We start from the raw sequence: 17,916 nt of genomic DNA, 5'->3' as shown, positions 1-17,916 counted from the left end.
AACTATATATATATATATCCATATATATGTCATCATATAGTTTTTACAAGTTTTAACGTTCGTGAATCACCGATCAACTTGGGTGGTCAATTGTCTATATAAAACATATTTCAATTAATCAAGTCTTAACAAGTTTGATTGCTTAACATGTTGGAAACATTTAATCATGTAAATATCAATCTCAATTAATATATATAAACATGGAAAAGTTCGGGTCACTACAACTCGCACTTTATATTTATGACTGATGGACTGTTATGGACAAAAACCAGACGGACATATTAAATAATCCAGGACAAAGGACAATTAACCCATGGGCATAAAACTAAAATCAACACGTCAAACATCATGATTACGGAAGTTTAAATAAGCGTAATTCTTTTATTTCATATTTAATTTCCTTTATTTTATATTTAATTGCACTTCTAATTATCGCATTTTTATTGTTATTGTATTTAATTGCACTTTTAATTATCGTACTTTTTAATTATCGCAAGTTTATTTTATCGCACTTTTATTATTCGCAATTTCATTATCGTTATTTACTTTATGCTTTAATTTAAGTCTTGTATTTATTTTTAATATTTTACATTTGGTTTTAACTGCGACTAAAGTTTTAAAATCGACAAACCGGTCATTAAACGGTAAAAACCCCCCTTTATAATAATAATATTACTTATATATATATATATATATATTTGTATTTTTACAATTATTGTGTGTAAAAAAAATATAGTGTTATACTTCACGAGCTCCCTGTGGAACGAACCGGACTTACTAAAAACTATACTATAATACGATTAGGTACACTGCCTATAAGTGTTGTAGCAAGGTTTAAGTATATCCACTCGATAAATAAATAAATAACTTGTGTAAAATTGTAGCATATTTAATAGTATTTCGCACTAAAAATAATAACTATTTTATACCACTCCGCTACCACATCATAAAAAAACTATGAATTTTTGTTGTGCGGTGAAAGTATTTCAGACGACTATATGTCGCCTTTAAAAGTGTCGTCTGAAAAGATCATTTTTCTTGTAGTTAATTAAGGTATTCCATAACTGTATCCAACCATTCTCCTAGCAACTCCAACATGTTTAATTAACAAGTTCAAACCTATTAAGTCTTTAAAAGAAAACATGATGCCTTACCACCGGCTGATCTGATAGGCAATATTGTTTGACACAAAATTATCGTTAATTATGTCAGCAATCTAAATTATAAAATATACAATTATAAAACATACACGTACTTCATCAAAAAAGTGTTTTGGCATAACATTATGTATGGAACTAATTGACCAAGTTGTCGTGTACTAAGCCCCTTCCTTTTTGTTTAATAAATTTTATAATTCTAACTATTAATCCTCCTGTTTTTTATCTTTCATACTAAACCCTTTTAATATTTTTAATTCCAATTCAATCCTATTTTACAATATTTTTTAACAACTTTTTTCTTCTTTTTTTACAAATTTTTTATTTTCCTACATTTTATTGTTATTTAAAAATGTATTCGAATTATATTGATTTCAATTAATTTAACTATTGGAGATTATATTAGGCAATATTGTCTTTTTCGTTATGTTACGATTATTAACGATTAAATATTTAATATGAAACTTATAGTTGTATATAAAGAAAAGCTTTTCTTCCGCAACAGCGCGCGGTGACCTCATGCTTGTTATTATCATATTAGATTAATATAATTAGATATAATATATTATTTATTTTATATTCATATTATATTTTATTAAATTAATATAATTGATGATACGCATAATAATCCGTCTCAAAGGTACACTATTAGCAGCATCCCGGCTAGAGTATATCCGGCATAAATCATCACGGGCAAAGAACATCTTCCCAGCCTCATCTTAGTAACCTGATCAGAAGGTTACTTATGTACGCATCCGTGAAAGATCATACCAGACAAAGGTCAGCTGGAACGCTACATAAAATTCCAGTCTGGACAGGTATGCCGGCTACCGGCATCACCTAGCCGGATGCAAAGGCATTAAGGAGCCAAGAACCATATCACCGCACAAAAAAGCCTGATGAACTATGAGCGTCTAGCATCCGACAACCATTACAAAGTTACTTATAAACCGGCAACAATCTTGCCCGGTTATAACACTACCGTGAAGAAACACTTGGAATAAACATCAGGCAAAACCTTCTTGCCTGGACAAAGAGCAAGACATCCACCCGTCACAAACTAGATGGATCTACCACACTCTCGGAACTACCATGTCTTCCCAGCTTAGGTATCTGGTCCCGGGACAAGCACGTTGTCCCAGAACAAGCACACCATCTCGGAACAAGCATACTGTCCCGGAATAAGTGCGCCGTCCAGGAACAAGCACATGATCCGTGAGCAAAGACACAAACAACTGCACGCCAAGTCAGCCCACAAATCTAAGAAAGTTTGTTAGGATCTGCTTGTTATTCCCATGAAAGGGATAGATGCCACGTCAATCCTCGGGATTAGCAAAGTTTGTTATGACCATGAAAGGGACATGTGTCACGTTACCATTCCCTCATAACACCTATAAATACACGGACAAAGTCATTCATTCAACAACACTAGATGCATTAATGTTACTATGCTCAAATTAATTACAATAACATCTCTCCAGCTAATAATACAATTCCGATAAAGATTCCGGTCATTATCGGAATTAATCTCCACTCTAAGATATTAACTTATTCGATTCTGATCGAACAAGGTTAATCCCATCGATTTTTTTACGACCTTGAAATCCAGATTTCAAATCGGGGTTCGCACAATTATTGGAGTTAAAACATTCAATCCACTCTTTTCCACAAATCAACACTCAAACCCGAAATCTATTTCGCCATAACGATTTTGGTTTGATCAATAATTATATATCATCGTCACATTTCGCGGTCATACATCACCGTCACATTCCACTGTCATACAACACCGCACAGTCCATCGTCGTGCATCATCGTCGCAGTCCACCGTCACAGTCCACTGTCATACATCACGCCACATTCCAGCGTCATACATCACGCCACATTCCACCGTCTTACATCACGCCACATTCCACCATCATACATCGCCCGACATTCCACCGTCATACATCACGACCACTTTCCAACGTCATACATCACCGCCACATTCCGCTTTCATACGTTACCGCCACATTCCACCGTCATACCTCACTGCCACGTTACACATTCCACCGTCATACGTCACCACCCATTCCACCGTCATACATCACCGCCACATTCCACCCTCATGCGTCACAGCCACATTCCACTGTCATACATTTCCCTCACATTCCACCATCATACATCACGCCCACATTACATCGTCATATTATTAATACATTTATATTTTCGGACGACGTATCATTCGGTAGTTAAGTTAAAGTTATCTGGTAAAAAAACTAGAATTTTTGTCGTGCGGTGCAAGTATTTCAGACGACTATATGTCGCCCGTAAAAGTGGCGTCTGAAAAGATCATTTTTCTTGTAGTTAATTAAGGTATTTCATAACTGTTTCCAACCATTCTCCTAGCAACTCCAACATGTTTAATTAACAAGTTCGAACCTATTAAAACTTTAAGAGAAAACATGATGCATTACCGCCGGCTCATATGATAGGCAATCGTGTTTGTCACAAAATTTATCGTTGATCATGTCAGCAATCTAAATTATAAAACATAAAATTATAGAACATACAAGTAGTTCATCAAAAAGTGTGTTGGCATAACATTATGTAACGAACTAATTGACCAAGCTCTCGTGTAGTTGTCCTTCCTAAGCTCGGTGATGTTCTCCTCTTCTGGTCAAACCAATTGTTGATGCCGCACTTCACTTTATTAGCAGTTTGCTTTGGTGGGTTACTTTCGGCAACTTGGGTCAACTCCCGGCTTCGCCCCGACCAGGAAAAGTTCAATCAGCGATTTTTATTATGTTGATTTTTATTATGTTGTCTGAGGGTTTGGCCGTAATTTTGAGTGATTGTAGATTAAGTTTAGTTTGTAGTAGTAGCCCCTATTTTAGGTGAATATAGAATTTTTGGTGTTGCTCAATCGGCGGTCTGATGATGTAAGGTGGTACATGTGTGTTGTATCAACTTTCTTTCACATCTGTTATCTGGTTCATAATCATGCGGTATCGAACATCATCTTAGGGACTTTGGTGTTGTAACAGCATGCGCTATACTCTATTATAGACGGCAATCTCGACTCATTTACTTTGTGAATTTGTCACTTCGGATAATTTCGCAAATACATAATCGTAAAGAGTGTAATATTTGTGCCTCAGCTACATCCACATCTAAATTTATACTATTTTCATAACAAAAAAAAAAAAAAAAAAAATAATGCACTTGCATAATAAGATACAAATAAAAGTTGAATTATAACCTGAAGTTCAGACAATACAACCATAATAAACTTAACATGTTCTAGGGAAAGATATAGAAGTCTTCAAATTGTACCGAGTTACGTTACTAGAAATGAAATTTCATGACAACAACGATCGGCCATGTATCTTCTAAGGATTTGGGTGTATATTCAAACTCAATCTACATATGTAATTTTCTGATGGAACCTAAATATGTTACGACTGGTGCACTTTTTGTAACGCTTGGTGGAACATGTCAATGAATTGGTTATCCTGCACATAAAACAAACACATTTCAACCCATTTAAGACACCAAAATCATGATTAACGATATGAAAATGATAAAATAATTTAGTACCTGCGAAAGCATAATAAGTGCATCTCGAACTTTTTCCCTGGTCAACCCAGACGTTGAAGTAGGAGTGAGTGATGGCGGTGGTGTGGGTGGCGGAAACGGTTGAAGCAACGGGATACCAACGTTTCTTTGTGGCGGCTGAAGGGCGGTAACCGGCACCGGTGACGGTTGTCTCATCAACGTTGAGGATGATGATGAAGAAGAGGGTGTAAAGAAAGAAAGAGGCTTGATAAGATTAGTCAAATGATTGTTGATGTTGACCGGGTCAACATTGTCATTTGGCAGCATCAGTGGGGTTGATGACAGAGTGGGAGAAGGTGTGTCACGTGAAGATAACGGAATCGTCATTGAATTCCGGTAAGGTTGTACGGGGGGATTTGGAGCATTATGTCCCAAATTCATAGCAGTCTGCAGTAATAAAAAATTTACAGTATAAATAGAAGATGTGTTACGCGGTAATAAAAGTGAACCATAAGGATATGCAAGTGCATGCACAAAACCTCAGGGCTTATTGAAGTGAAAACATAGTGAATTATAGACAAAAAAACTATTGATTATAATAAATTTTCAAATATAACGATTAATGAAATAAAGTTTCAGCTTATGACTGTTTAATGTAAAAACAAACCACAAAAATTTGGGACATGTCACCCTTTTTCCAATCTAGAATCCCAACTTTAGTTTACTTGGATTTATCAATTTATCAGTAATAATTACTTATCAAAATACTTAAAAAACAAGATACAAAATATTAAGATAAGTTATGACATAATTTTAATTTAAAAATAATAATAATTAATTAATGATACCAAGTCATATAAACTACTACATATAATGGAACATGATACTCAACTTGGCAGAAAATAATATCTAGTTAGCTTTTAGTAACGATAAAGAAATGAATGCTGTTATAGTAAAACGGAAAACGACATCATTGATAAAGTTCATTGCAATTTCTATTTAAAAGAGTATTAAAACAAAAAATAAGCCAGCTACACAAAATATATCATTTTAAATTATTTAACATTTTTAATCACTTTAGGGTAGCTATGTTTTTTTATCCCATCAAAATTGATCATAATTTTATCTTTAGAAGCATTATGACATAATAGTTGAAAAGATGTTCTATGGATGGTTGTGGGACTTTGTTCTGAACTGTACCATAAAAAGTGATTATTTGCGTTTTGAAGAATCACATCATCATAAAATCTCTTTACATAAGATAAAGTACAGTAAAGTCGAAATAGGACAATTTATGTACCCAGAATGAGAAATTTGGTGAAGTTGTGTACTCTTTAATGTATAGGAATAAAATCGAAATAGGACAATTAGACAAGAAATGTTTCGGGGCAATCCGACTCATTACCTAACGATACACTTGGCACATTCCTCAACCCACTGACCCGCCCAGTTAGCCACCTATCATCCAGCCATATGAAGCAAACATATAATTCTAAAAAACGATGATAAATAGATAGATGGATACATACACTAAAGAAGTTCACAAATGAAGTATCCTCAGGTACATCTGTAGTGCGAGCGGTAGTCAACCCTGGTTCAAGCGGTCCTTCAATAACAGCAGAGGTAGGTACTGCTTCAAGTTCCTCAAACTCACTACACAACAAAATAAAAACAAAAAATTGGTAAAAACTAGCCGACAAATTTGTAGTAGTATGAGCTAATATATAACACAAGTTTAAACGAAAAATTGGATCAAAAACTTACAACCACCCAAAGCTGTTTAGGTACACTGTAACTTTGAGGTAGGAATATGGGTAGGTCGGGTGGGTTGGGTAATGGGTCAATATATGTAATTTTGTTGGTAGGATTCATATATGACGTTTCCATTATAAATATATTATCGAAAATTATGAACTACTTTTCTATTTTATAGCTACACCTTTTCAAACTCCGTTCAGCAGTTTTCAATTATTGTTCTTTCAAATATAGAAGCATCATTGTATTCTTTGAAGTAGAAAGTGATAACATTTCAACACGTTTTTAAAAAATTTTACTAGTTTTCTATAGATTAGATTTATTTATCAAATCTAGAAAACGGAGACAAAATAATTATAGAAATTTGAATGTTTCAAAATCGCACTCAATAGGTTGGATTTTGCATCCAATATTGAGCAACAAAAGTTGACTAAAAATTACAATATGATACTGGCTGCTACCTTTTGTTTACTTTCTGCTTTGGGGGAACCTTTGAATATGCACCAAGTATCCTGTAGATTATAAATGTAACTATGTAAATATATAAGTATAAAAAAAGTTTATATTGTAGTTATGCCAATTATGCTCAAATGTACAAACATGATACTATAGTACCAAGTAAAATTGGAGCGAGAACAATTAAACATTACATTAAAGATATTCTCCTTACCATCATGATACATGAGTATTAAAAATAATGTAACACATTAATTAACAAATGAAGAATATCACACAAAATGAACTAAAGAATTGGAAAACCGAAAAACCGTTTGTCTGAAATGAACTTACATCTATATCACACAAAATGAACTTACAGTTACACCTATTCGCACCACCATAAGCAGAGGTGGAAAAAAAAAAAAGGAAGATCAGAGGGATTGCGTAATGAGTTAAAAAGAGCTAACTTTCATTATGGGTCGAAACTCGAAACACTCAGCTTAACTTGTTCTGATCTACAAACACCATTTAATCCATTTCCTTGATTGTATAAATAGCTTATTAGTTATAAAATATTGCAAGACTATACTATTACTAAAACAGTTTTATCCTTTTTTTCCTTGATAAAGTGAATTAGAAGGATTTTACTTTTTAGGCATTTAAATACACTTGAGACGACTGAACTAATTGTACCCAGTCAATGTAGTTGAGCAGCTTGTTAGTTAAATTGGCCATTTAGTTATACCAAATTTAATGAGATAAAAAAAAACAACCTAAAGCAACCCATTTATACCCAATTAAATTATTCGGTTTAATTTCATTATAATAAGGGGCATAAATTGAATCCATATATGTTCATTGAGTTGGGTTACAGGTTCTCCAGATTCCTCAATTCGGTTAATAAATGATGTACCAACAGCCAAAATTATAAGGTTTAGTATATGGCCGGAAAATGATAATGTTGTGTTTGATCAATCATTCTTAATTAGTTTTTGATTTTGTATTTAACTATTGACAGGTAACTATAACTATAACTATAAAAATGAAACTGAAGAGATAAACATAAGTTTACGTACCTAGTAAAAAGCTTTGCAACATCCTCACACTCACGACTATTGTAGAACCAAATACCGTTGACTTCTTGAGAAGCGTTTCGGTAAAGCAAATACGGAACTTGAAGTTCAAACTCAAAATCTCCAAGCAAATTCTCCACAAGGTTTTCTGCTAATTTATAGAAGATATGTCAAGAATATTAAATTTTAAAAAATCATAGAATGTGGGAAAATTTTAAACAAAACATGCCTGTATTTCGTCGATTCATTACTATAAATTGGAACCTTGGCTGAGTGTTCCTGTGATTAGAGTGGAAAAGATATTACATCAGATAAGTCATTTTGCAATTTGATATTTCTGTAACATTATGTGCACAAACTATTACCTTTTAACAACAAAGAGTGACCCTTCAACATCCTTTCGACTCTGAGAAGCAGAAGATAACAAAGAAAGCTCAAAATATTTTTAAATTGAAAAGAATATTACTCATGATGTATAATTTGAACTTAGGTAAAGACTATTGAGTTTAACATTGAAGATATATATGCAGAACATACCAAATTTTAGTCTAACTAATACTTTTATCTATAGTTTTTATGAATTTTAGTTTCAGTGTCAAGCTTGAAGAAAATAATGATAATGTATAAGAAACCATAGTGTAAAAGGTACGAACTTTCTTTACGGATTTTGTATGTTTACATTTTCACATAATTCCGGATGTTTTATAGCATGCCATTGTGTTGTTTTAAGGTTATTTTATATGGCATACGATCAACATGCAATTGAAGAAGTTCAAAAAGCCTGCTAGATTGATCAAAAACAAGAAAAAGCATAGTAAAAAAACTTCGTATATTCATAAAAAGATGGAAATTTTTTTCAAATATTAAACTAAACACTATTTTAATGCAACCAACTTTCCGTGTTATGAATTCATTTCACCATGTTTCCACTTATCAACCAATAATGAAACTCGGTCTTAAGAGTGCAACAAAGTTTCGCCTTCTCAACTTCAAAACATAACCAAGTTTTCACCTTTTTTCATAAATTGATGACAAATCCACTTATTGCATTGAATAGTAGAATAAAAATTGAAACTTGGTTACATAGCAAGTCACTAGACCTAAAAATCACTACACTTTAAAATTGAAACAACAATCCCTTCCAACAACCTTCTCTATTTTTCATCCATCCAAAATAAACTAAAACCAGAGCACCATAATTTTAGTACACCTATATATATATATGAATCACAAAAGCATAGTTTTAGTACACCTATATATATTTGAATCATAAAAGTATAGTAACAAAACAATCACACTTCACACTACAATTAATAAAAGCCTTGAAAAAAATCCAATCTTTTGAAATAATAAGAAAAGCCTAATAATTTAGAAACAAAACATAATCAACCATAAACAACAACACAACAATAAGTATGTATGTATGTATGTTTATATATAACTAAAAGAGAACAAACCCATTGATTGAGTTCAACGTTGAATTCATAGAAAGTGACATGAGCAGCAGTGATCAAGATCTCTTCAATGTAAGGATCCATTCTTTGAAGAACTGTAAGATTAAGAATTTTTGTGCTGTTTTGATCAATATTTGGCATTAATTTCCCACTTTGAGACATTATTTTTTGCTTTATTTGAGATCAATTAAGACTATTTTAATTGAGACTCTATAATCTATAATAGTATAGTAATATGAATATGAATTATGATATTATTATGATGATTGATTTTAGAAAATCAATCAAGACTATTTTTACAAACCCTAAAACTAAACCCAAATGAAAATAGACAGAGTCAAAGTGTGTATCTGTGTGTGTGTGTGTGTGTTTTTTTTTTTTTTTTTTTTTTTTGATGAGTCGGTTTGGCCGGTCTGTGAGTTTGTGTGATGACGAAGAAGATTGGGACTTTGTTTCTTTATCCATTAAATTTGAGGCGTCCGATATATCTATGGGTTTTTTCTTTTTGTTTTTAGGTGGGTCTTATCGGTTCCGTGGTTCAACCGTGAATGCATCCGTGGTTGATTAGCGCCAATATTAGCAATCCGTCAAGGGCCGCCGTTGCTTGATCCGTGATGCATTTCGTCGTTGGATGACAATTTCAATCACGGAAGAGATGCTAATATTTGTTGTACATTTTGCCTCATTACTTGTACCCGTAAATAATTAATTAATTTAGTGTGTATGAGGAAGAGTGTGAAGGGTATGTCATGGTTGTTAGCAGTTAGTTATTGGTTAGTGATGGAAAGGAAGTGCTGATGTGGCGCTGATGTGGCAGTCCGCGAATCATGATATAACGTCATGGTTAAGAGTGACCTTAGGCTAAAAACATAATCCCTCCATCTAAAATAAATAAACACGTTATTATTTAATTATGTTCCAATATAAAAATATTCTACGGAGTATGTATATTCAATTAAAGAATATATGACCAGTAGAAGTCAAAATTGATTTTGACTTTAAAACCCCTATTTTAAAATAAGTATTCATAAGTAGTTATGAAACACAATAGAAGTACGTCGTTGGCCTATTGGTTCGGTTCCCGCTTTTTCAAATGATTGGCCTCGGGTTCGAGCTTATGGATGGGCTTTGTTTTCTTATTTATTTATTTTATTATCTTAAACACCAATTTATTTAAACCATAAATAATTAATGTTGTATTTAAAAAACAAAAATATTAATGGATGAATGGTTAGGTGTCTTGCATGTTTATTGGATAGTCTTAGCTTCAAGTCATGGGAGTAATTTTTTTATTTTTTTTTCTTACAGAAATCGACAAGCTCTTACGTGATCAACTGCACTTCGACCGCAGCGAAGCGCGGTTGACCTCCAAAACTTGTTTGTTTAATTGCAAAAAAAAAATATCTGTTATTAAATACTAGTATTAAACTCACTATTTATCCTGATTTATTACTCTCAAAAATTAAGTTTTTTTAATTGGAAAATGATTTTTTTTACAACCATTTATGCCTACCAAATCAACATACTCAATCAAATAATGACATGTGTCTTCTTTTATTTGTCATCCAATAATTAATATTTAATCTATTACATTTTACCTAATTTACCCTAACTAGTTAATTTGCGTATCTTTTACAAATTATCATTATCCCAATCGTGATCTCTCCTCACGATGTGACCGGGAATCATCTCGGCAACAATCTTCGACGTTCGATCAACCTACTTCAACGTCACTAACATTCGAATACAGCACTACACCATAATCGGAGTTCGAGCGAAGACTACCACAGGTTGTTTCTTGAAACCGTTTCAAAGCTCATACCGGTTTCCGATTTATCTAAATTTCCGGCTAAAAAATACAACGATCTTCGTATTGTGTTAATTAGAGTTTTATATTACTAATAACAATGTGATTGATGTTAATTGTTAGTGGATTCGCATACCTGGTGCTACATACCTATAAACGTGATTGATGTGAGTACGTGACTATAACGAATATGTTCTTGAATTAATTAGACCAAGTTTGTATCTTGTGAATTCAATTCGTAATCGAGTTTAGTGGTTAACTGGATGACATTTATGATTTGATAATTTTTAACTTCTAATATGCATATTGAGATTGAAAAATTAATTACAGTGAAAAATAAAAATAGCAAAAGGATAAAGATGAAGAATGTAAAAACCTAATGTCATGTTACTTTCGTAAAGGGAGATGATTCTCACACACACTTTTTTGATCCTCACACACCAATTGAGTATTATTAGAAGAGTAAAAGGTTAAAATAGGTGTGTGAGGATCAAAAAAGTGTGTGTGAGAATCATCCCCCTTTCGTAAAGGATACTCCGTATTGTAAAATACTCCCTAAATTAATTAGTAAAGGGCATATTAGGTATAATATAAAGGCTTAATTAATATTTGTTGACTACTTAAAAAAAGAAAAACACTTGTCATCATCCTATTGAGTAGTTGGATTAGTAGGCACAAAAGGTAGCAGGAAAAATCATTTTTCTTTTTAAATAAATTTAGTCAAACTTACTTTATATATATTGTCAAAACTAATTTTATAAATAACATATCTTAAATCCAACAATAATTCATAAGCGTAAACGAGCTTCAAAATATGTTCGAGCTCGAGCTCGTTTAGGTTCGACTCGAATAGAGTTTGTAAAGAGTCAGTCTCGAGCAGCTCAGCTTATTCACAGTCAGTCCTATTTAATCCGACCTGGCACTCTTCTAATAGTATAATAATCTAATAAAATAGTAATAATAATTAATATTAATAATTGTTGGTCCCGATTTAACAACAAGAAATTTGTAGAGGGGGTAAATACAATTCTTTTTGTTAATTAAACAAGTTAAGCAGTTTAAGCATATAATCAACAAACAATTAAATCAGAGTCATATGTAATTTTCAACGATATTCTTTTATTGATATAAATCTCAAAGAATCACGGTTATCCTTTGGCGGAATAGATAAACGGTTGATACAGATTACAAAACCAAGATATCTTTCAAACGAATGAAGCTTATACAAGGTATGGACTCTATCGATTTAATACTCGCACCACTAATTTATACAATTGTGGTTTGATCTATTTATAGGAGCCCTAGAAATCGTGTAATCGATCTATTGTCCATTAGTACAAAGGATGTTTGTACTCAGCCAACAACTGTTGCAGAGAGCACGTGGCTCCCATTTCCTTCTTTGGTAGTTAATTGCAGGAACACCCCTTTGGACATTCGAATTGATTAAATAAATAGAATGTTGGGTTCCCTAGGTGTTGACAAAGCGTTAACCATGAACTGCGCATGGGTTAAGCTTCTGCATTCCTTTGTCATCTTGTAAGGTCACTTGCCAGCCATCGACTCATTTCCTTCACTGTTCAACTTCGTCTTCGATGTCAGTTGAATAGTGCCAATTGTTGTAGACAACACAGGAAACCATCATGCTAGTAATGGAGCATGATTTGTCTAAGTATTGTGTGCTGCTCCTGCCTCTGCTGGTTCTTTAGATGCTAGTTCTTCTTTGAATGCTCGTGCTGGTTCTGCATACATCCTATGCTGGTCAGAAGTAACCTTGAATCTTTTGACTATCTTGTACTGATATAGAATATATATTAATAATTAGAAATACCGAATATATATATAATTATATATATATATATATATATATATATATATATATATATATATATATATATATATATATATATATATATATATATATATATTCGAAAGTTTTAAATAAATAAATACATCTTATTTACTTATCTTAAATATTTGTATTAACATATATATGTTAATATATTTCGGTTAATAAAAAATAAATATATAAACGAATAAAAAAAATTAAACCGATTATATATATATATATATATATATATATATATATATATATATATATATATATATATATATATATATATATATATATTGTTATAATTCAGTAGGCTTATAACTACCTTTAATGGTTATAAGAACAAAGAGAGAAAAAGAGAGAAGAAGGAGAGAAGAAATATTGATATTGATATTTCAAGAGAAATGGTACGCCTTAAATGGCTACCATACATGTCTATTTATAGCATAAAATATTACTATGCAAGAAATATAATAATAATAAAATTAACATCCAATCTAGATATTTTATAACACTCCCCCTTGGATGACAATTTTATTAGAGAATAACTAGTACTGCCTCGTTAAAAACCTTGCTAAAGAAAACCCATTGGGATAAAACTTTAGCTAAGGGAAAAATAGTGCAGCATAGAGTTGACTCCCCCTCAAGTAGGCAACGTCTGAGTTGTTACATCTTCTGAACATGCCTCATGTCAATATTATGAACGTGTGTTCTGAAAATAGCAGTTGGCAGTGCTTTGGTATAAAGATCAGCAGAGTTGTTGATTGAACGTATCTCATTTTAATCTGGTTGTCTTTTACGAGATCTTGAGTATATGAGAAGAATCTGAGGTTTTCATCTGAAACTATATCATCTAAATCTTTTATGTACAAATTTAGCCCCTGTGATTTGTCTACAGTCTCCTTCATGGTTTGCTCAAACCCTTGTTTCAATTCCTATTCCCTTGTAGTCTTTTCTGAGCCTTACCAACATACCATTCTTTTCCATCAAACTTGTGACCGTTAAGACCGTCTATGGCTTTGGCGCCTCCTCAGTATTTATATTTTGTTCAGTCACTTTTGATACTCTTCTTTCATTTGTATTATGCAAGCTGCATTATCTTCATATATAGTTATTGGTGAAGATAGTTGTTGGTCTTTTATAGCGTTCTAGTCCACAAGAATCATTAATGATTTGTGTTATTGATCTCAACCAAACACATTTTTGAGTAGTTTTATATAATGCAATCACTTCGTCATGATTTGATGATGTTGCAATAAGTGTTTGTTTTAAGAACGCCATGATTTTGTGGTACCTCCATTTAGGAATACATATCGAGTTTGAGATTTATCTTTATGAGGATTTGATGAATGACCTGCATATACATAATCAACCAAATCTTGTTTTGAAACGTTAGAATAAAATAATTTTAAATCAGCAGTTTCTCAAGGGTATCAAAATATGTGTTTGATCCCGCTCCATTGTCATTTGAGCTGAATCTTGCCAACAAAATTAACTGCAAGAGAAATGTCAGGTCTTGTACAATCTATAAGATACATAAGAACCTCAATTGCACTAAAATATGGAACTTCCGATCTGTTTAAGATTTTCATGATCTTCGCAGGGATGAAATAGATCAGTGTCAATATTGAGTGATCTAACAACAATGAGTTTGTTTTTTTAAAAAAAATGTTTTAAAATCTTTTCGGTATAAGTTGTTTGATGTACAAGTAAACCATTAGGCATATGCTCAATTTGCAATCCAAGGTAATACTTGGTTTTTTCAAGATCTTTCATTTCAAAATAATTCTTTAGAAGTTGAATGATTTCATAGATCTCTTTATTTGTTCATATGATGTTAAGAACATTGACATAAACAACTACGATCTCATATCCGAACATTGTTTTTATAATACATACGTGCAAAATAAGTTTATATTTATACCCTTTTTTTTATCAAGTAGTCATTTAATCGGTTATACCACATACGTCCCGTTTGTATAAACCCACTTAGAAATCTTTGTGATTTAATGGAATATATTCCCTTGGGTTTTACATTAGATGCTTATGATACCTTAACCCTTTAGGTATATTCATATATATCACTATTAAGTGATTCATACAGATAAGTAGTAACAACATTCATGAGATGCATTTAAATAACTACCAGGTTGATTAAGTATCTAATAAGTAATTGTATCCATTACAGGAGGATAATTTTTCCTCCTAATTCATTTCTGGTCTTTGTGGGAAATATTGAGTTACAAGTCTAGTTTTGCCTTGTAACTTCATTTGCACATTTCTTTTCGGATAAAAATTCATTTGTATCCCATACGTTTCACATCTTTAAAAGTGATAACGATTGATCCGAAAACTTTTCTTTTATCGAGCGATTCTAATTCAGCTCTTATTGCTCCTTTCCATTGAGCTCAATCATGTCCATTTTGTATATTCAATGACAGATTTTAGTTCCAGATCATCATCTTTATTCATGATGTCATTGTAACATTATATGAAAATATCTCATAGAGATTTTAGTTTCATTTCGATTCCATAATATTGCATAATTTATCACAATTTTAGTATTTACATTTATCAATATCCTCTGCAGAAGGAATATTGATTTGTGGTTCTTCTTGAACACTTTCTCTTACCTCATTATCAGCTGATTTTCTTTTTCGAGGATTTTTATCTTCATAACCAATTGATCTTCCACGTTTGATGTGTGGCAAAGACTCAACAGTGACATTATTGCCAGCTTTTGGAATTTCAGTTCGAGCTGGAGCATTTATCGCTGGTATATATGATTTAGTCACTTTTTTATATCTGTAAATGCATAAAGTAATTAATTTGCAAGTTCTTGCATATGCATTATTTTTGAACTTTCGTTTCACATTCTTTTGTGCGAGTTCAATATACCTTAATTGATGTTCACATCATGAAGCATCATTTTATTTTTTATTTTTATTTCTCCCCCTAATCTAGGGAACAATGTTTTATTAAAATGACAATCAGCAAAACGTGCTGTAAAAACATCACTCATCATGGGTTCAATATATCTTATGATTGAAGATGTTTTATATCCAAAATATATTATCATCTTTCTTTGAAGAACCATTTTATTGTGTTGTGGTAATACAATTGGAACATACACTGCACAACCAATGTTTTAAGGTAGAAAATATTTGGCTCTTGGCCAAAATCAAGTATTAAGTGAAAATATTTACCACTTCCACATGGTATAATGCGAATTAATGTCGCAGTATGTAAATTTACATGTCCACATATAAATATTGAGAGATTTGTACTCATTATCAATTGTCTAGTTATTAGCTGTAAGCGTTTATCTATTGATTCAGCTAAACCAATTTTGTGTATGCACATGAGCAACTGGATGTTCAACAACAATCCCTGTAGATATATAATGATCATTAAATGCTTGAGATGTTAACTCACCAGCATTATCAAGTCTCATCCTTTTAATGGTGTAATCAGAATAATGTGTTCTCAATTTAATAATTTGTGCAAGAAACTTTGCAAATGCCATATTACGGCTTGATAACATACAAATATGAGACCATCCGCTAGATGCGTCTATTAGAACCATGAAATATCAAAATGGTTCACATGATGGATGAATTGGTTCATATATCTTACCTTGAATTCTTTCAAGAAACATTTGTGATTCTTTTTCACAATATACTTTTCATTAATCACCATATGTGCTTTCCATTAATCACCATATGTGTTTTTTTTTTTTTTTTATAAATCACCATATGTGTTTTTTTTTTTTATCATATATCCTTTTCACCATATACGCTTTTAATCATATGCGCTGTGTTTTTCACCATATGCGCTTTTAATCATATGCGATTTTCATCATATGCGTTGTGCTTTTCATCATATTCGCTTTTTATCATATGCGCTTATCATATGCGATGCGCTTTTTATCATATGCGCTTTTTTATGTGAATAGTAAATTAATTAATTTCGTTTTACTATTCATATGAATTAATTTAGATTTACTATTTTGTTAATTGAGTAATATATATATACATCATATACTTGTGACTCTGAAGGCTCAAATGAATTTGACCATATAGTTATATGTTGTACCTTGCACATTAATTTTCAGTAGAAGCTTTAGATGCATATTATTTTCAGTAGAAGCTTTAGATGCACTTTTTTTTAATCACCAAATACCACAAACACTTTGTTTGCGTTTGTTCATAGTCATCAATGAAAACCATTTTCTTTAATTTTATTTTATACAATAAAATTAACGCATCATTATTCTTTTAAAAAAAAACAATAATCTATTGTTATTGTTCACTTGTGCCATGTTTAACAACAAAGGTCAACAACCTCTGTCTTGTTTGTTGTGACAACCAAAAACAACCTTTGCTTTTGTTACCGAGAATCCAAGACCAAAAAAACAATTAATTTTCAATTAATCTTTTATCAAAACCATAAATGATTTTGTTGATCTACGTTGATATGGCCATAAAGAATTGACGGCTGACCTACTTTTGTAAGTGTATTTCGGCTATTATCCAGAAAACGCACGACGACCTTTTTTTTTTTTTTTTTGATGAACTATTTGTTTCATATATAGCTTAGGCAATTATTGTGAACATTTGGTCCCTATAAGAGCATTTATCTTTTAGACTTTTAGTTGATTTGTACTCGTCACAATTAGGGATGGCATCCGTGGGTCGTGGATGCGGATCCATTGGATCCATCACCCGTACCCGCGGATTTTTTATTTTTTTTTTAAATCAAATAACTGGAAATTTGGAATTTTTTTTTTTAAGAAACATCCAATTGAACCCTTGTTCGTTGAAACAATTTGACTATCTTTTTAACTCCCCATTATTAAACGGGT

At 31.9% G+C, this 17,916-nt stretch overlaps 1 protein-coding gene across 1 annotated transcript; it reads right to left on the bottom strand.

Moving 5' to 3' along the window:
- Positions 1–4,371: 4,371 nt before the first annotated feature.
- LOC139852554 (mRNA-decapping enzyme-like protein) lies at positions 4,372–9,788 on the bottom strand. Its single transcript, XM_071841851.1, has 8 exons — positions 9,418–9,788; positions 8,326–8,366; positions 8,190–8,239; positions 7,964–8,108; positions 6,911–6,961; positions 6,224–6,347; positions 4,737–5,141; positions 4,372–4,651 (listed from the first exon to the last, which is right to left on the bottom strand). Exons 1-8 carry the CDS (start codon positions 9,574–9,576, stop codon positions 4,595–4,597), a joined length of 1,032 nt encoding a protein of 343 aa, XP_071697952.1. The 5' UTR covers positions 9,577–9,788; the 3' UTR covers positions 4,372–4,594.
- Between the last annotated feature and the right edge of the window lie 8,128 nt (positions 9,789–17,916).

The sequence above is a fragment of the Rutidosis leptorrhynchoides genome, chromosome 6 (genome assembly GCF_046630445.1).
Source record: "Rutidosis leptorrhynchoides isolate AG116_Rl617_1_P2 chromosome 6, CSIRO_AGI_Rlap_v1, whole genome shotgun sequence".
In the NCBI taxonomy this organism is placed as follows: domain Eukaryota; kingdom Viridiplantae; phylum Streptophyta; class Magnoliopsida; order Asterales; family Asteraceae; genus Rutidosis; species Rutidosis leptorrhynchoides.
Note: the sequence above shows the minus strand (reverse complement) of the source record. Positions and strands in the feature narration are given on the sequence as shown.